Source organism: Mycteria americana, chromosome 9 (assembly GCF_035582795.1).
Source record: "Mycteria americana isolate JAX WOST 10 ecotype Jacksonville Zoo and Gardens chromosome 9, USCA_MyAme_1.0, whole genome shotgun sequence".
In the NCBI taxonomy this organism is placed as follows: domain Eukaryota; kingdom Metazoa; phylum Chordata; class Aves; order Ciconiiformes; family Ciconiidae; genus Mycteria; species Mycteria americana.
The window spans coordinates 16,489,487-16,510,536 of NC_134373.1; the positions used below are offsets into that span (position 1 = coordinate 16,489,487).

The window sequence follows — 21,050 nt, forward strand, 5'->3', positions numbered from 1 at the left end:
CAACAGTAGAGAAACCGCAGGGACATTTTTTTATTAATAAGGAGAATGCACTACCATGAATCCGTCTTACAATAGTGTTTATCTTTTTAATAATTATAAGCAGCTAGTTAAATGCAATGACAAGTCTAATAAATAGAGATTCTATAGGCGTTGTGAATAGGATTATCATGATATATTTATCTTAGTTTCTTTTTAAAACTCAAAATCTCTAAAAGGTCTGAAAACCCTCTTAACTGACTTTTATGGGGTTCCTATAATCCTATTTATAAAAGAAAAGTTTCCATGTTCATTCACTGATGTAGGTCTGCAAAATGCTGTTTAAAGATTTTTCTGTTTGAGTAAGATTTATGAGACAATATGTTTTGGAGAAGTGCCACAGTTTTGCAAACGTGGGATTGGGAAGTGCTGACAAGATTCAGAAAGGCAACTCAAAAACTGCCTTATTCATCACAAGGAAACATTGGAGCAAATCTGAAGAAAAAGTAATTATAATTTCCAAAGCAGACCTAGGCCTTATATGTATTAAATTTACAGCGTTGTAAGGGGTGCTACTGAAAACTACAGTGATGCTTAAGATAGCATTTATTCCACCACCATCAAAGAAAGGGAAATTTGGATTGCCTTATAAGACACCTAAAATTGGTAGTTTAAGACATAATTTTGAAGCCTTCTGCTAGTCGAAATCTGGTGGAGTTAAACGGAGTGTGCATAAAAAGATTACAAAATCAAAAAATTATTTTGTTAAAGTTGATGTGTTTTCCTCTTAGAATATTTCATGCCATTTCAAAATCATCTGCCAGGTACCCAATTTATAATTTGGAGCTTGGAAGAGGCTACATTGCTGAAAAAAAACCCCAGCATTGCAACAGAAACCAGCTATCCCGATCAAGTTGATTCTTGGTATGTAACAAGAATAGCAGTGAGGAAAGGAAAGGTTGTTCTCAATGAAGTTTACTGCTAAGTCACAAGTTCCAATGATCTGGATATGTAGATGTGGATATAGTAAAAGACAGCTTGGTACTTGTGTTGTTTGAGAAATAATGAATCCTTCTATGCGTGGGAGAGTTATTCTGTCTCGCGAGTCCCAGAGTCCCACCTTGCTGACACCAGTCGCTTGGCCCAGCTGCCTGCTGCTTTGGCTCTGTGGGACACCAGCGTAGCTCTGCTCATGCTGGGGATTTTCAAAGGAGTCCATCTTGAGTTCTGTAGTACATCTTCTGAAAAGAAGATGTACTACAGGATTTACTATCTCAAATCGATATAATTTATGATTTTCTGTATTTTCAGGACTGAAGCATTGCTGGAGGGCATTGCAAATGAATGAAGTGCATTTGAAGCATGAATTGTGCTTCATTGGTGACAGCAGTAAAATATCTTTAATGAACTGTTAATCCATATATCTTTATTATATGCATGAGGTATTCATGTATTTCTAAACAGCTCTTCTTATCTGTCTTCATAATTGAAGTTGTTCAGTGGCTTTGTAATGAAACTTTGAATATGTGCTGAACTAGAAAAAATTCAGTGTAGATAGTCTTCACCTAGAAAACACTGATTTTGTTTCTTCTGCCATTATACCAAAATGCATCAGAAAACATGTGCTCATGTAAGCTGACATAACTCCACTGTGTTCTGTGAGATTCATGCCAACTAGGATTCTGACCTGTGATGACTAACACTATTACTGACATCAGCATTATATTGCAGAGTGATGAAGGTCTAGGAAACAGTTGTCTTCAGTCTTAGAGAACATACGATGTTTCATATTTACTTGCTTTGCATCAATTAAATATTGAAAATAAATACCTGTATCGTCATTAGAACAGGACTCTATGAATAATCTGTAGGAAGCTGCCTTGCCTAGTGACTTGACTGTTACGTACTTGCAAGTGTGTTACTTTCATGTCATTGTAGATAAACATTTGAAAAAATTTGATCAAATCGTACATCTAAACTTAAACTGTAGCTGTGTGTTAATAAAATTCCTCACTATGTGAGCTATACAGTTATGTGTAGTATATTTTGCAGATGAAAGGCAAGGTGGGGGAAAATACCCTTTTAATGCTAGTACTCCTCAGTTCACCTCTTTGGCATGTCTGTTTCGGTGCAGGGAGTTAAATGGCAGGGGAAAAAAAACCAAACTACCAAGAAACAAAACTGGAAAGGACAAGGCCCAGTTTAGAGCAAAAGTGTCGAGGGACCTAAGTGAAGGAAGGCCTACAGGGGCAAAGTTTGTCTTTCAGATGGCTGGCCCCAAGATTAGAGGGAATGCTAAATAGGTTAAGGATCACGACTAGAACATGAAAGTGGACAGTGGGCACCCATGAGCCCTGGCAGGAATACAGGGAGCAGGGAAGACCCTGTGTTCGGTCAGAGGTGGAGGCAACCTGCTATGAATGGAAAGACGAATGGCAAAGCGGAGGAAAAGGTACAGGTTTTATTGCTGTGATCTTTGCACTTTGGGCTAAATTGAACAACAAGTACTGGTGTTTAAAAAGATCTGAATCGCTTTACTCAGCAGCTTTCATAGGCTTCTGAAAGAAACGGGTCCGTAGGTGTACAGTGCAGTTAGACTTGTGAGGTTAATGTAATTAATGAAAAAGAACTGCAGCCTGGATTTTCAGCCTTAAAACGTTGGGACAGTCTGGTTGTAACCAGAGATGATAAGCCACAGGGGTAAAACTCAGAAATGCACCTCACAAAGGAATTATTCCCATGATTAAATTATATGTTGTCAGATTTGGGGGCTCACATCAATCTATGATCAAATATGTATCTGCATGTCAAGCTACTCTGCCTCTGAGTTAATTAATTCCTCCTACTGCAAAAAATAATTGAAACCCATGTCAGACAACTAGTAGTATAAATGAAGTCGTGAAAGTTTAGTAAATTTTTATGTCATTTCTGTAATCATGTTTGTGGTTGAGGTGCCAAGATCTCTTTTTTCAATATATCAGAATCTAGCAGAATAGCTGTGGTTGAGTAAGCGCCTCAAACTCTATTAGAACCAAACAATTAGATCTTCTTTTGATTAATCCTCTTAGAGAGGTACTGTTGTCATTTTGTGAGATCAATTTTGAAAAGGTTTATTTCTTTGTACTGTGAGAATGTCTTACGCCGCTGTTTTGTGTGTGTTTGTTTGTTTAATGGTGCTCCCGTTTGAACTTTAGTAAGAGTATTCCAGAAAAGAGTCTGAGATTAACTGTTCTGGATTAAAATTTAAACTAAATGCAGCTGGCGTGACCTCAAAATAATAATCATCGTGAATGAAAAGCTTAAACAAGTATTTATGTAGTAGTACATTTTGAAAACAAGAGTAGAAAACAGTTATTTTATGGCAAAGCACACTTTAAATTACTCCCTGGATTAACTTCACATTAAATCCGATTCACCATAATACAAATGCCTTTCTTTAATATCTGATCTAGGATCTACAGGAAGAAAATTATTACATTGATTTTACTTACATTTCTTCTTCACGTAAAATATATTAACATGTATCCAACAGTAGAATATTAGTGGTATTTTAAGATAGATGCTTCTCTATGCAAAGTTAGAATCACATTTATCAGACAGCAAATTTCAAAGATATTGAAGATTAATAGAAAAATGATACAAAATACTTATAGTCCTTTATTCTCCGAACAGTTATGCCATGGATCATATCTTTTCCTTTTGGGTGCACATATACCTGCTTTTTCATAACTGTTAGCTGTTCCCGCATGTCTCACTTTAATTTCATGTTATTGAGCCTTGGGCAAGTTTCTTCATAAAAATACATAAACATTTTTGCTAGTTTAGTTACTGTATTAAATGTCAGTGTCTCTACTCTGGCTTGTTCACATTTCATTCATATTCCTTGGCTGACTATGGTAGAGGAGGGCTTTAACCTGGCTTTCTTGCGTACTCTCAGTTAATCAATCAGGCATTTCAACACAGGTTTCCTAAAAAGGAAGCAAATCCATCTTTTAACAACTGTTGCATTTGCCTTAAATGTTAAAAAGCTAGATTTAGATCTCTTCATTGCTTAGTTTGATCCCCCAGCCTCATGGTGAGTGCACCTCTTCTACTTCAATGTGTATTTAATTTATTTATATATGGGAATACCTCTTAACAACTTTGGCACTACAAAGTTTTTAATAAGCTGGAGCAAAGTTTCCAGATATGTATTTGCCTTCCATTTGAGTGTTTTGCAATCCTTTTGCTTTTCCTTTTTTTTTTTTGAGGTGTATCCTTACTATGGAAAGAAATGTGGTTGGTTTTTTCTCTCTCTTTCTTTGTGTGTATATCCCTGCACGAAATGGAAATCTCTGGCCAATGTTAACACTGAAATCTCTCACACATCTTTCACAATTACATCCTTGAATCCTTGAATCAACTTAAAAATCGCTTAAAGTCCACAAGTTCCTTTAATGTTCCTTACAATTGAATTTCTAGTCATCAATAATCATAAAATACGGCATTAAGAAAACCCCAAACCCCACGGAAATAATGAGCTGAGATAGATATAAAATGGCTTAGAAGACTCACTTCCTAGTGTGGTCAACTATAGTGTTATTGAACCTTGCATAGCAGATAGCCAACCAGGGTCCTGACCCTGGTATTCAAGCCATATAAGCACATAGACAGTCTTTAGCAGTTACTGTCATTTGCTGACCTAGGAAAGGGTGGTGGCCTCCCAAAAAGGTGATAGCCATCTGACTCGCTGTCATTTTCACATTATCTTTCCAGGGTGAAACTGCACTCTAACGTGACTATTCTCAGTCTGTAATGGCAATAAAATCTTAGAGACTTTTCATCCCAATGATCACAATCAAACAGGCTGTAATCGCTCTCATTAACCCTAAGCTCTTATTTTTGAGGTTTGCTTGATCAAGGCACACATGCAAAACCACGTTCACCAGAACTGAACTGTTAATTAGCATTGCACTTAGTTTTCCTTTCACCGTTATCCATTCAAGAATGTCCTGCATTGCATACTCAAGGCATTATGTAGATATGTGCAGGTGAAAGCAATGTATTGATAGGAGACTACTGAACAAGGCGCTTTCTCATTTGTGTTAATTTTATGAAATTTAACTCCTGTATACTTTGCTCTAGTATTTCTCTGTGGTCTTTATTCAGGTAAGCACTCCCTCACGATCAACGCCTGGACTGATCGCTACTGTGTTAAAGGTGGCTTGTTTTTCTTGGGCAAACTACTGGCTTACTTCTCTGAGTAATGCTATGTTAGATTTAAGTGAATAATTTGATTACAAAACTGAGGATTACAATAAAAAATATGCTGCAATAGGAGAACCTGAAAAGCAATGGAAAACAAAACAATGTATTGTTTGAGAATATGACAGGCAAATCACAGTGTGTAGTTGGACTTTCTAACAAACTGTTTTACTGCCTCTTTTGATTTTTTACACACACAAGCTTTTCCTGAATCCTTAGTAAGTGTGCAAACAAACATTATCTTATAACATTGAATCAAGAAGTTTACTAGTTTTCTATTTTGAAATTAAAATGTAGCCAAGTTCTTACTTGAAAGGAATGTCAAGGCTTTGCAGAGAGACTGAAGGATAGTGATTCATTCAGTAGAGCTATGAAAAATGAAGCACAATTTAGCAATTATGTTAGTCATGACCATAAGGGAGCTGAACTTCTCAAGTTAGATTTCACGTCCCTAGAGGAGTACATTTAGGGATGTTGTACTGTCATCCCCTTGAAGAATTCAGATTTTAATTTCTCAGTCCTAGAGAGGCACAGACATTAAGAACAGAATTTTATGTTATTAAAAGCTGGAAAGCTGGTTTTGAAATTTTCTTATAAACCACTGCTTGCTTAGAAGCCCAGTAATTTTCCAGCTGAAAGCTCTTTCTGGTGTAGTATTTGTGTAGATAACAAACAGAACATTTCTAAGCAATTTCACAAGTAATTAAATATAGCTGGATGAATATAGTTATGTGGTTCATTTTGAAATCAGTGTAGGACTTTTTTTAGAAAGTAATGGAGCAGTGCATCATTTAAGATGGTCATTGTGTTAGACAGAAAGTCTGAGAATTATTTTTAGTGTTTTTTTGCCATAAGAGCACAAGAGGTGCTTTATAAGGCACAGTCCATGTACTTTGCCTTAGGAAGGATGCTGGATCTGATGCTGTAGTTAGCAGGGCCAGTTGTACAATGGTGTAGCTCCTTAGAACTGAGTGATAATTAAAGAATGTTCTCTCTAAAATAAAGAAGCAAAAGCATCTCTTCTGTAGGAAACATGGCATATTCTGAAAAATTCTGCAGTAATCCGTTTGGGCTGAGAGATATCTTTTGTGTTATGTTTTCTTTCACCTGGAGATACAGAGCTGTTAAGTAAAATGTTATCTGCTGCAAAATTCTTGATGAATGAGTATAATTTCCATGTTATTCTGATCATGAATATTCTCTGAATATTGTCATGATCAGTTTGAGCACTAGGTTCTGAATTTTCAAGCTAGTCTGCTTATAATATTTGTGAAGTGTAGAAAAACAGGCAAATTACATTCAGCTACATATATGATGATGAACAAAATATTAAAATAATATCTTGGAGGTGAATTACAGTCTATGTTTGCTAAATTTTCTCAGTTTAAACAAGACAAGACAAAAGTAACACTTTTGGTGATTCTGGACTACACCTTCTGAGGGATGCTCCACTTCAAACCTGGAACATCAACAAAATGGAAGCTATGAAAATATTGCCACTTTTTAGTGAATAGGCTGATAATCAGGTTGGTTTAGTAGCATGTTTTCAAATCAGGCAACACAATGTGAACAGCAGTTGGGGTTAGTATGTCTTATCGGGACAGATGAGTTAAAGCACTTTGTGGGATGTGTAAAAAGAAAGACCCAAACTCATCAAAGTCCTGAGTGCAGTAGAGAAAAAGCTAGACAATTCTGTGCTACGGATAGTGGCCTGTCCTATCATGGTGTTCTCTAGATTAGAGCAACGCTGCAGTGTGGTACTTTCTGCATAATGCTTTCACAGTCTATTCATCTGTTTTTATTAAATGTGGAAGGAATAGGGGACACTCTTACGGGTAGCATGAATTAAGGCAAAGGGAACACCAGCAACTAGGGAATGGCCTCTAATCCAGTTTACCTTCCCAGACTACAAAGCCTGAACCCTGTACATTGAGGTGCCAGGCACTTCACAGGCTGAGGAAAATGGCAGCAGTATATCAGGTGTTGACTACAAATGATTTTTTATTTGGTTTGCTATAAGTCCTGTCACAACTGTTTCCAGAACCAAAACCAATATGCCTATAGCCCATATATACTATATACTAGATAATGGGTTTAACCCAATATTGTTCAAGAATAACTTTTTTTGAAATATTCTTCCTGATGAGCTCTGGGGACTTGTTTCTGTTTAGTTCTACTCATCCTGAAGTATTCAAGGATGGAGCTATTCAAGGACAGATAGTGAATTTCAGTTTCTTTCCTGACCTTAATTCAAATTTAGTTTCTCATGTAGACAAATCCTAGATCAAGGTCACATGTGTAAATAAGAATGGTCATGTTACATTTCATCCTGTTTATGATCATTCTTAAAGAATATAGGGGAAAAGTTCACCCGCTTGATTCTTTCCTCTTTTAAACATTTATACAGCTCTCAAGTGTGGTTAAGCTTTTCTAATGTTCTACTTCTCATTACCAAGACCTACTTTGAAGTACTTTGATTTGGCAATTCTTCAGCAGAACATTTATTTTTAACAATTCCAAATGCCAGAAGTTAGTTTCACACATAAGATAGAGTGCTGGATTCTAGTATCTCCTAATTCTTTCTTTTTTCTTCATTTTAATTGCAGTATTGCAATTTTAAATAAAAGCCCTATTCATATTTTTACATTGTCATATACATTACGTGTACTATATCCTTTCTTCAGAACCACTGAGATGGTAATGATTTTACAGTGAAATTGTACTGTAATTACTACAGCTGTTATGCTAAAGCATTTATGTCTTGCTCTGTCTTTTGAATGAAAAATTCTTTTAGTGAAAATAGATTTGATGAAGCTGTTAATTATTCAGTAAAAAAGACATCTCAATTAAGGTGGTGGTATTTTTTCTACAACATTTTAGGCAGACTAAGGTAACTCTTAAATTATTTTAATATTTTATGTAATAGTCTGTAATAAGGCATAATGCAAATATTTGTATTTTTTACTTTTCACAATTTTATCCCAACAAGTAGAGATCTGTACGTTGTTCCTCAGAACCCAAGATACACTTTAAAAACAGAATTCAAGATAAATTGGCTCTGTCATCCCATCTGGAAGGTGTGATTATGTATTAAAAGTATAACTTTTATATTCTGGTACTTCAAGCGTTTAAGTTTAATTATAAGTAGGAAAGTAGGACTTCTAAACCAAATGACAAGTTAGAGCTTGGATTGAAGTAGGGTTATGTTGGTTGTTATGTTGATTGTTATGTTGACCTGTTAGGCCAGCTGAACCAACTACCCTGATTCATCTGATAGCGTAACTGCACATACACATGACCCATAATCTTGTTCTGTGGAAAGAATTCAAGTAGAAATCCCCCTACTGTAAAATATCTTGAAGGTGAATCAGATTGTTTTGGCAGTATCAGGCTGAAGACGTATTGTTACACATGCACTTGTGCTGTCAGATATGGGGGGCAATAATTTCTAGAAAAAATGGGATGGAATGGGGCACAGAGAGATAGCTGGAGCACTATGTCTGACCATATTCTTAGACTGAATATGAGGGACTGCCATTTCAAAAACCTTTTCTTCTGTAATATATTTTTATAGAGGTCCTCCTGTAACCTCTGCTAACTTAATATAACATCAGTGATAAGTTGTATGTGTGTTGAGAGAAATGGAATGGAAGATGGCATATTAAGCAGCCAAACGGTACTGTAGTTCATGCTCTGCCCATGGAAGTCAACTGGTCAGAAATAAATATAAAATAATTTGTAAATAAGCACAAAGGATCCAGATTACTTACCAGGACCGAGATTCTACAGCTTGATGTCTCAAAAAATCTGTAGCTATTAACGAAACAAATGTAAAAGTTGCCAGAATTGTTAGCTCTAAAGGTTTGGCCACATTTATATATGTTGACCTGTGGTATGCAGCAAGGAAATTCTGTCCTGGTTCTAATTTCTATCTTGGGGAAATCAAAATGTTAATTATATACAGAATATATAGTATTTAATGTAGTTTGATTTCACAGGGAAATCACAGAACAAAGTGTAGTTATTTTAATGTTAACGAAGGACTCCTAGGTTGTTTGCTCATATGTGACTTCATCAAGTAGAGGAAAGGATACTCATGGTAGGCATCATAGATGAAGATTCTTTGATCACTGGGCAATGACGTTATTTTTAGTACTGAACACTTACCAATCTTCTGTCCTTAACAATTGCAGAAATTACACCAAAAAGGCTTTCAAAAGCCTTCACAATGACAGCAACGTATTTTCTTAGTAGTAGTCTAGAAGATATATTCAGTACAAAGTTACCAGTTCTGGTTAATGCAGTCTTAAATGAAAGAACATCAGTTGACTTTTTATACAACAGCTTGTTCTTAATGTTTCTAAAAGGACTTTCTACTTCTTTGCATGCTGTTTTCAAAGGACAAGTATCAACATTCTTCAACCCAGATTTTCTGGTCCCAAGGAATGAAGGAGATATTCAGCATGTTGATTCAGGATGGGTATACCAATGACTTCAGGGTGAATGAGAGGAAAGGCGGAATAAAAGAGTGATGAGAGATCCATTTCCAAACCCTTATCATCTGTGCTAATTGATAAGTTGATAAGATACCACTGCATGGGAAGATATTATCTCATCTATAAGTTTCAAGAGTAACTAAAGCAAAACGTAGTTTCTAGCAGTACTAGGCAGCAGAGGGAACACGAGAGAGAGAAGACAAACATTTTCAGTCCACTAAATTTTATCTAGTTGCTGACAAGAGAGACTCCATTTGCTGGATTATGTGATGAGATCAAATACTTAGTCCATCACGATCATATTAAAACAGTCTGGATCATGTGAAGGGGAGAGGGATTGTGGCATAGTATTGTCATCTGGAGAAATGCCTTCTAGCAGGAACTCTTCTAAAACAGCAAACATCTCCCATGCTCTGTGACCATCCCTGGAGCAGAAGTAGGTCATGATGTTTCTTACAAGTGTGGGAGATGCAGTTGTGATGACTGGGAGCTGTGAGGTTAGGCTAAGAGAGTTCCTCTGAAGCACAGACAGTGAGATATGCCAGGCCCGTGCTCCTTTGATAATTTCCAGTGGTACGGAGGTTTGGATACAAGTTTCTTGCTGGAATGTAGAGCCAACACTCAAATGTGAGTGTGAGGTGATCTGTTTAGAAATATTGTTCTTCTGCCATGGAATATTTTTTTAAAAATAATGGAGGGGACTGCTTTGGAAGATTTAGAGGCTTAACTTCTGCCTTTTAGCAGCTGCTTCGATCACTGTGCTCAAAGCTGCTGTCTGCAGGAAAAATAAAGCTTTTTAAACAGCTATGGGGAATAAGGGCTATGTGCCTTTTCTGCGTGTTTATTGCATTAGCTCCAGCAAGTAAGACGTACTGAAAGTCTTCTATCATCTTCAAGCATGATTTTTGGCAGGTGATGAGTTTACATTTGATTTCCTAGCTTGTTGTTGATAGTGATTTAGTTAGATTATGATGAAGACTTTGAGACATACAGACTGTTCAAGTATTTGGCAACTTCAAGATGAAATAGCTTTAGCTAGCACTCTATATAATGTATATACAATTCAGAGGAACCTTACAGATCAAATGCCAATCTTCAGACAAAAATAAACATTCAGCAAAAGCCATTAGAAGGATAATTTGCAATTTACAAATCAGTCCGTAGATTGTGCATTATTTGTCTTTGATTTCATGGATTGCTTGTGAAATGGGAATATCAGATAATGGAAATGGATGTTGAGGCAATAGAAACAGTCATAGAGTTTAGGGTAAGGATAGAAACAGTCATACAGTTTAGGGTAAGGAAAGACTAGTTGGTACTTGTTGGATCTAATAGAAGACAGGTAAAACACCTGAATAGGTGTTTTAGTACATAGTACATAGTAATTAATTTGAAGTTTGAGGATTTTTTCATTAAGATTCAACCTGGGAAGCAATTGAACAGAGGAACCAAATTAGCATTGATGATGGTTCATTAGCAGAAGCGAGAGAAAAGTTTGGAAGACACTTAAAGCTTGGCTGAAATTGGTTTCATTCTGTATCTTGGGTGTGCACAAAGGAAGGTGAGAGAAATTCACGTATGTGAGAATTTGTGCTGATGACATACATTAACTGTAATGGTGAAAGTTACTTTTGGGGAAGGATGAATAACCGGGGGAGACAAGAGAAACAGCAGGAAGAGCATCAGCAACAGGATCCCAGCTGAGCCTCCTCTGGGGCCTCTCTCCGGAGCAGCAGGTGGTGATGATGGAGGTGATGGTGAAAGGTTACGTAGCTGCAAATAACAGACCTTTAGTGTTACTGACGTTAAGACACTAAGGCTTCTCAGGCACTTGCAATTAGTTTGATCAGGTTTGTTGAGAATTATGCAAAAATTCAAGAATGCTTTAGAGAGCTTGGATCAGTTTATGGTTTCAGGTGGAAACTGTGTAAGAATCCGTGGCTTTCTGTGATTTCAGCTAGGTGCTAAAGAAAATTTAGAAATTATGACTAACTTTTGATTAAGCCTTTAAACACACTTGAACCCGTTACTAAATGAGACCCAAAGGATAATATTTATACAGTATTAGAGTGCTAAATAATATGAAAATTTATAGGATGAGTAAGGTAAAATAATGGAGAATGCCTGCCTGAAGGAAAACCACTTCATCTTGCATAAACATGATCAATACCTAAACAGCCAAGGCAATTTATCACCATGAAAATGCAGAGTTTTATCATTAAGGAAGTGTAAATTTCAGTGTGTGTTATATAGCTGCAGAACTATTTTAATTCTTCAATATGGGATTGAAGTTTTGGTATATCAAAATGTTGGCTGAATTACCAGCATATTCAATATTTATTTTCTAATGACTGAATTATAATTACAGATCAGTGTGTACCACTCATAGTGCTTAAAATAATCATGAAATGAATGTGATTCGTGAAACCCTTAGCAACCACAAGGCTTCCTGTGCATATGCTCAGACACAGTGGTGACTGAGAAGTAATTTCAAAAAACACATTTGCAGCACTGAAAATGTGATATATCTTTCTTGCATTTTGCAGTATCAGAATTTATTGAGAGGCAGCACCTCTCAATAATATATAATAATAGAAGAAATATTAGGTAACTGCATTTAAAACTGCATTTTTTTATCATTTCAGGGAAGTGAAACACACATCAAGGTCTGACTCAAGAGCTGTCGGTTCTAATCCTTGCTCTCCATTGACATGCCGGTCTTGCCTTGACTGGCAGAATGTCCCTGTATCGGCATGTTTTTCCCTACCATAATGTAAAAAAACTTGAAGTAAAAGTTAGCCATTTTGAAGCCATGTTAGTTGGCCACTTCGTAACTGCATGTAGGAGCAAGGGAACAGGAGTGGCTACCCAAAGGGATCACTCCTGAGTCTTTACTACTGTATTCTGGATATTTCTCCAGTATCTCTCATCCATTTATATGATCAGGCCTAGTCTTTTATAGCCATGTATTACAAATATTACAACTGTATCTGGGATTTTTCTTTTTCATAGTCAGTATTTATCTTCCATCTTACAGAAAACACAAAAAAGTAATTATATCTCGTGTCATAATAAAAGATTCCTAGTAATCCGTATGTTATAACTTTTTACTTGAAAAAGTGAGAGCATGGACTTTGTGCATGGTTGATTGTTATTATTACAATTTGGTTTTTATTTCTGATCTACGTTATTTTAAAGTATTTGTTGGGGGGACTGGTGTATTTAGATAAAGATTTCTTTTACACATGTGGGTTCTTAACAGAAAAGTGTAAAATTCAAATGATACCAATTCACATTAAAAATCATTGGAATTTGGGCAATTTATGTAGGGAATTTTAGAATTCCAGTGAAATAGTGATATGTTTTATTTGTTGTGACTTTTCCAAGACGAAGTTTTGCTATTCCCATTTTGGATTTCTCCTAATTCAAATATTTTCCTGAATCTCAAATGTGTATGTATGTAAAACAACTTGGATTCTGGGATAGGGCTGTTTTAAATGGATGAGCTGAACTTCTCATTGTTAATGATTTGGAATTCCTGGATATTGGCCCTTTTTCAGAGCGTTCATGTTTGAGTGAGGATGTAACTTCTGCCTTTGAAAGCTGAGGAACTACTGGGTGACCAATGCTTTCTACAGGTTGTGAAGATTATTTAACTGATTATTACAAGAATCACTACAGGTAGCAAAACTGGTTTCGAGTTTTAATTCTAAATAGTTTTAGAGGAAAATTTCCCACTTCTGCAAAGTTTTTAAAGACTAGTGGTGTTTAAACTGTGACCAACCATTTTGTCAGAATATGGTTACTCTCCTCCTCCTTACTTTTAATTTCACATTACATATCAGCCCATTTTTAGTTTGTAACGTTCATTTAGAGTGTCAAATCACTTGTATAATAAAGATTACAATTATCCACTTAATTTTCTTACTCAAATAGTCCAAGCAAAACATGAAACAATTGTTTACAGAAAATAATCATTTGTTCTGTCCTTAAACTTTTTAACACATTGTCAGTATTTGCTCATAATCTTTTCAGGGAATTAATACATTTGGCACACAGCTAGGCTTTTCTCAACTAGTTCATGGGAACATAATGATTTACAACTTGTAATTGGAGTTGACTTAACCAACACAGATAATTTTTAAACTGGCATTGTGATTATTGAATATTAATATGAATAACTATTTCTCTGTAATTAGCATTAGCATGTGTTTATTATTTTCAAAGAATTATCCATGTGTTTGTTGCCCATACTTCAACAGTGACTTCCATTAATTTCAAAATGTAATAGGAAGCAGGGTTAGTTTACAGTTTACTTTTTACAGATTATTTCACTTCCCCTTTAATAGGATCTGTGGCAAAAGCCAGCTTTTTTTGTACAAAGTTTCCAAAACAGTTTTAAGTGAAGTCCAGATGTGTAAGTTAGAAAGCTGTTTCTTTGCAATGCTCGATGGTGGGGCTCGGTCAGATGGCAGATAAAGGCAGTCTTTGGGAAAGCAGACACAGAGTCTTTTTCTCAGGTTCAGAAGTTAACTTCAGGCTGAATTTTCCTCTTCTGCTTCTTGAAGACTGTTAAGCTGAACCTTTAACTCTCATTTATTCTCCATGATTCCTGGTAATTTTCCCTTGGAAAAGGAAGAGGCAGTCTTTAAAATCTGAAATTGAAATTGTCCAACTCGTCTGCCTCTCTACTTTACAGTCTCCCTTCTTAAGTAATCCCACTGCTGGCACCTTTCTTTGTTATCTTTTTAATCTGTGTTTGGGACAATTATTCAGTATTTCCAAGCATATTTCTCTTGTTGAACTTTGCTTGATTACACAGAAGAAAACATTTTCTCATGATGATATTGCAAAAAGTCTTTTTTAATCACTGATTCCTTATCTTCCTTTTTTTCCCTGTAGTTACTGAAACTGTCATAGGAAGCCTGCTGAAATAGCCTAAAGTCTGTCCTCAGTTAATTTGGTACAACCCCTGAAAGTTACAGTAGATTTATCAAAAATGTAATTAAAATATGGGGTAAGTAGAGAATTTTAACGAGGAAAGAGGGAACAACTGAGTCACGATTTTGATATTGTTAATCAAGAACATACTGCTTTGGCTCCTAGTAAAATCCTCATTTTCTCCTGGTTTGCCTGTGTTGCTGGGTGAGCCTCAAAGCTTATTGCCCGCAGTTGGGCATAGGTATCAGCTGTACGGGGAGGTGAGGGAAACACTGGTCCTGGTAACCTCACAGACAGCACTGTTAAAATAGGTAGGAGCAGAGCGCATTTGAATTGTCCATAAAAGCATTTAATACCACAGTGCTGTTCATGGTGTTTACCCAATATGACAGAAGATGGTTTTCCACCCACTCCTTTTATTAATTGCAGATGTCTCTTTCTCCCTTACAAACCGGGGCTGCTAGTTTTAAAATGCGGCTTTTGGTTGTCCCGAGAGAAATAATCTGTTTCTTTTTCTCTATAAATCTCTTTCCGTCATGTTGTGTCATATTAACTCTGCATACAATTTTCTTTGCACCTTAAAACAGTTCAAACAGTCCATTTTTCTATTTCACAAAATAGCCCTTCTGTTATTTTCTTGTTGCTGTCTATTATTTCTTAGTAGCACAGTTCACAGGCAGGGTAATACAAAGAGCTCCAATTTTAAGTAGCATTTCACGTTTTCTAACAGTTTTTCTCAAGTTTGTTTTCAATTTATCACACTTACTTAAAAGAAAAAACCCAAATAAATCAAAATCCTGCCCAATACAGCTGGAGTAATAATTATTTTTTGTTACTTTTCCTTGTCCTTTTTACAATTTTCTTTGTCTTGTGGAATGCTGGGCTATGAGTATTTTAACACTTGCTGGTTTGTCTCATAAATTGACATACTTATTCTTTACTAAATTGTTAGTCTCGTTACTGAAATGTCAGCTCTTAAGCTCTGTGGCTATTTCGCTTTAATGTGTAATATGTTGAGTACATACAGACCATTCATATGCTGTTATAACCTACTTAATTTTGCTGTGTTGGAAGTCCATTTATCTAACTTTTGGGGTAGACCTCATGATTATCACCTGACAAGTGTCTGATCAGCAACACTATGGAGGGATTTTATTGCTGTGTCCAGCTTCCTAGTGGGAAATTGTACCGTAGATACAGCCAGATTTTTCTTGGAAGTGCACAGCAGAGGTTGGGGGCCACTGGGCACAAGTTGCCACAAAGGACATTCCAATTAGATATTGGGGAAAATAATCCACTGTGAGGCTGGTTAAACATTGAAACTGGTTGCCCAGAGAGTTCGTGAAATCTCCATGCATTCAAAACTCAAGTGGGAATGCCCCTGAGAAATTTGATCTAACTTTGAAGTTATGCTTGACTTTGAGGTTGGCCCTACTTTGAGCAAGAGCTGGATCAGGTGGAGGTCCCTTCCAACCAAAATTATCCCGTGGTTCTGATAGATGTGCACTGAGTCAGCTGCAGACACTCTTGAGGACATGTCCACAAAGTGTGGATGTGAGGTGACAAGGTCACTGGTCACAACTGAATTATACAGATTTTGTCCTTTTGTGAGTGACAAAATCACTTTAATTTTGCCTGAGCAGCTTTTCCAAATTGCCCAGTCTGTTATTGTGTTCTGCATTCCTCCTAGAGTATGAACTATAACTACAGGGCAAGTTACATCAGTTGACTGCCACCTATGCAGCAAGATATTGCAAGGTCATTGTGGCTTAAAGGCTCCCCCGGGGACTCCTTTCCTCCTGCAAGCATACAAATGATGCCACATATCTGTCATCTGGTCTATGCCCTGAGAAAACGTAGAACCACTGGGAATCATAGGATTGAAGCCATTTTGAGCTAATACTGTTCTACCACAACCTGGCCCCCCGCTGTGAAATGTTGCATTTTAAAATTAATTTATGTTTCTACTTTGGAAAGTGCGCTTCGGAGACATGCTCAGTCAAACATGGAGGAAACAGTGCAAGGGGTAGAACCGCCCTATAGATATTGCAAGTATTGGTGATGATGCTGGCAGACTCACCTGGACATTTTGGTGTTGGTGCTCAGGAGGGGTTGTGTGTGTGTTTGTGTGCATTACTGAGGAGCAGACATCCCAGGAGAGTTAGTGAGTGCGTTGGGTACTGCAAGGTGAGTGTCTATAAATTAGCTTCTTCAGTCTATAGGTACCTCTGAAGTGGAAGGAGGTATGTACTGGAACTGCATCCCCATGCATAAGGTATTTCTGTGTAGGAGATGCTCTCCCACAGTATTTCATCCACCCACTTCACTTCTCTGAGAAAATTTTTTAACACTAAATTTTCCATTCCATTGATGCAATGCACTGTGTAAATGCACAGTGCAATGCATTGATGCAATGCACTGTGTAAAATACCAAGTAAATATGGTTGCTAAGAGCCTCGTTTGTATAATATTCTATGCTAATTTGAATTGAATTAAGACTTCGGAGAACTGAGGAGGCTGGTCTTAAAACTCCATTTGCTAAAATTATCCTTGCAGGCTTGGACATAATTATACTTAGGCCAAATAAATATAAAAAAACATGAAAGTGGTTTTATGACGGAACAGTACTTTCCAAGTTTATGAGAGATTTGTTTTGAATATCACTGCATTTTTTTAATTAATACATTTTAATTAGGTCCAATCAAATATTTTGTATATGCCCAATAAAAATAATATATAGTATATATAACATATTATTATATAACATATCATACATTTTTATGTATGCTGTTTCATGCCATAAACAGGATTTTTTTTCTGAAAGTAAAGTCAGCTTAGTGCTGACTCAGTTTCAATCCACTTTTTAACTGAATGGTTGTTTCATGTGTTTTTTTCACATTTCATACACATAAAAAAGATTATTTCATGAAAGTTATGTTAAAATAATTATGCATCTTTAGTTACAGAAATCTTTATCTTACATGAAACTAAACTGTAGATTATTTCACTTCAGAGATATAGCACAGAAAGGAGGAAAATACCCATACTTCTTTAAGCATCCATTTAGTCACAGCTCTACACAGTTTCTGATAAGGTTTTCATTTCACTCCAGTGCTGTGGCTACTCTATATGGTTAAGTTGAGCAGCATCAGAAGTGTTCTCAGCAGAGAGTTTAGGAAAAATCTGGTTTTCAAGGAGTTTATCTGTGTAAGTGTATTGCTACAGAGGCATGAGTTGATGCATTACAAAATCCCCTTTGGGCGTATCCGTGTTTGTAATGTAAAAGAATGTTCTCAAAACTAAAAGTAAAAGCACATTGGGAAAATATTTGGATTTTTCTAATGTCATATGCACCACCTTTCGTCTGGTATAATGATGAATTTTCTGTAAACTCTGAAACAACGGAGCTCTGCATTAGCTCATACTAATAAGAAATACAAATTCTGCAGCAAAAACATACTGGAGGCCTAAATAAAAATTAAATACACTTAAATGAAGCAAAATCAGTATATAGTGGATATTAAAAAATTATAATCAGCCTTCTAAGCACAGAAAAATTACAGTAAGACAACTCGCAAAGTTTTGTTTATTATTTAAACAAAATTAGAGACTCAGGCATAATAGTAATGTCATAAATTAATATGAAATCGCTCTGATGGTAGTTACTGAGTCCTCTCTGACTTACTGGAATGTTTATGCCTTTTCTTAATATAACTTACAAATTTAGCAAGCTGTAAAAACATACAACTGGTCATTGTTATGTGTGTTCTAAAACCAGATCTTTTTTAAAAAAGACAGGAGATGCAGTGATGGTCTCTGGCCTCTGCATTGGCTATTGTGTTGGTTCCAATATTTCAAATAGAAAATGCAGTCACTGAAATTTGATATAAGCAACACACTGATATTTTTATTTTCTTTTTCACAGATTAAGATGCTTGGTAAAGCAGCTGGAGAAGGGTGACATCAATGTGGTGGATTTAAAAAAGAATATTGAATATGCAGCATCTGTGCTGGAGGCAGTTTATATTGATGAAACCAGGTAAGTCTGAGGGAAAAAAAAAGGGAAAGGACGTTGGGAAGCACGTTTGAGAAATTTGGTCTTTGCATGCAATTGTAACTGACATGAGCTGAAGGTCTCTGCACATCAGAAGAATTGTATGTGGCTCTTAGGTCTTTTAGTGACAAGGTTAACGCAAGTAAGATTCCAAAGGTCACATGTAACTGTCATCTGGAGAGTTTGCCTAGTTCTCATCTCCCTCACTTGTCAAATGTCCACAGTATAAAGTCATAAGAATTTTCTGAAGGATGGATTTTCTTTCCCCCACAGGCCACATACCGATAATCATGCTGAGGACTGTATCACTGAAAAAAATGAGCTGTTTTGGAATGAAATGCTCACGGAGATGAGTCAGAATATTATAATCTGGCCTGTAAATACATAAATTCATGAAAAGCTGTGATTTATTTTATAATATTTGATGCTTTGTTTATGATTATTGTTACTGGCAGCATTACTGGCAATCATCTTTAATGTGGGTTGACTCCAATTAAATTAGAAGTTCTAAGTATTTGGCTTCTTGAAAGAATTTTAAGATATGTACTGTATTGAAGCTAACTAGCTAACTTACAGTTTTTATGTCAGTGCGCTGATCTCTTTAAGTTTTTTTCTAAGCAGAATGGTCTTGTAAAGATGTCTGCCAAAACTTCTTCAGTCCTGCTGGAGCGTGCAGTGTATGTCTTGGTTCCATGCTACATGTAAGAAGTCTGCCATCGTACCCATTATTTAATGGACCCAACTCTCTCTCTCTCCCCCTCCCCTCCCCGCCGCCTTGCAAATCTGCATATTTGATATGGTGCTTAAAGTACTGCTTTAACTTTTTCCTGTTTCTTTTCCTTTGATGTGTGTGATTCACACACCAAACCTTGCCAGTCAGGAATTTGGAGCATCTACTATTGGGCAACAGAAAGCCTACCCATTTGAAAACAGAAGAACGAAAACAATAGCAAATAAAGCTGGTATCAGTGGTCCATTTTTCAGAGATTATATTACAGACTAGGTTGGCAGGATCATTTCTACTGGTGTCCTGCTCTTAGAGTGCCTGCATGTCCAATTCTCTAAAAAGATGACCTGAGCATCCTCTCAGCCACGATAAAGTTCTTAGGGACACTTTCAAAAGCGTTGCCAGTGATCCCAAGTTAAATGCACAACTTGAAAAGCATTAAGGATCTCAGTGGTTTCAAAAGCACTCATGTGTCATGAAGATGTTGACAGATTCAATTAAATTAAGCTTAACTGAGCAGACTTGGGCAAACCATCTTGTGTGACTTCCAAGGGACTTGGGCTTTGTGAGAAAACTGAATGAATTTCAATTAAATATTTTAAAATACTGGTAGTTAGTATACCATGGTGGATATATTTATATCAGTTTTGCTGTCTGACTTAAGTTAATCAAGCTTCTTTTACATTGAATCAAGGGTTGATTTGTGGATTTACATTAGTTTGTAGTCATATTTGTAGTTAAATTGATACAGGTCCTTAGGGAGACAGATAAAAGAAATGATCAACAAACTTCTCTTTGGGCTCATATTACCACAATAGAGGCATAAGATTTCATTTTTCAGCAATTGTTCTAAACGTAAATCTTGTTGGCACATCTCACGTGCTCAGGAAGCTTTGGAAGATCGCAGTCCCCTCTCCCCTGTGTTACGGGATATTGTATTGCCACCAGTGGTCAGAGCTTAAGCATATATTTTGTATTAATAACCATGGGAGCTGTGTCAAAGCTGCATAGGGGAAAAGGACATAAACCACTGATTATTCCTTCCATACATCTCCCAAACACTGTGGTTAAATGGGTATAATATTCATAGCTCTTTCTCAGTAGTAGCACTGGGACTATGAAAATAATGTGAGATTTACTTATTTTCTAAACTGAGGCCTCAGTAGAAATGAATAGTATCATTACAATGAGGAATCCAGTCTTTCTGGCTCTGTGTGGGAGCATCGAGACAAGTAACAGACATTTCATACACAGAGAAAACTGGTACACCTGAAAATACATAGGCTTTGGCAGCAACAGGTGCATTATTTTTACTGTAAGCAAATATTTAAATAAGCTAATTACCCTCATAGAACTTAACAGCAGGATTATTAAACTGCCTGAATGATAATAAACATATATCATTTCATAGGGGTTTGGAAGATCTTCATAGTCCTCGGGCTATTTTCTTAATCCTAGGGGCATTATGACCTCATAACAGTGACTATTTATTTTAAAAAATTCTACTTCAGTGTATGGATAAAGCTTTTCCTCTTCCCTATCTTGATGCACAACAATGTTTAATCTTATTTATTTATTACGTTAAATATTTTGCAGAACAATCTGATTTTTC

At 36.3% G+C, this 21,050-nt stretch overlaps 1 protein-coding gene across 7 annotated transcripts in view; it reads left to right on the plus strand.

Annotated features, from left to right (window-relative positions):
* The window catches only part of PDE1A (phosphodiesterase 1A), a 236,041-nt gene that overhangs the window by 155,483 nt on the left and 59,508 nt on the right, over positions 1-21,050 (plus strand). For all 7 annotated transcript variants that reach the window (XM_075512640.1, XM_075512641.1, XM_075512639.1 and 4 more), the window contains one exon: positions 18,583-18,696. In XM_075512640.1, coding sequence (XP_075368755.1) covers positions 18,583-18,696 — 114 coding nt within the window. The remainder of the gene's footprint in view (positions 1-18,582; positions 18,697-21,050) is intronic.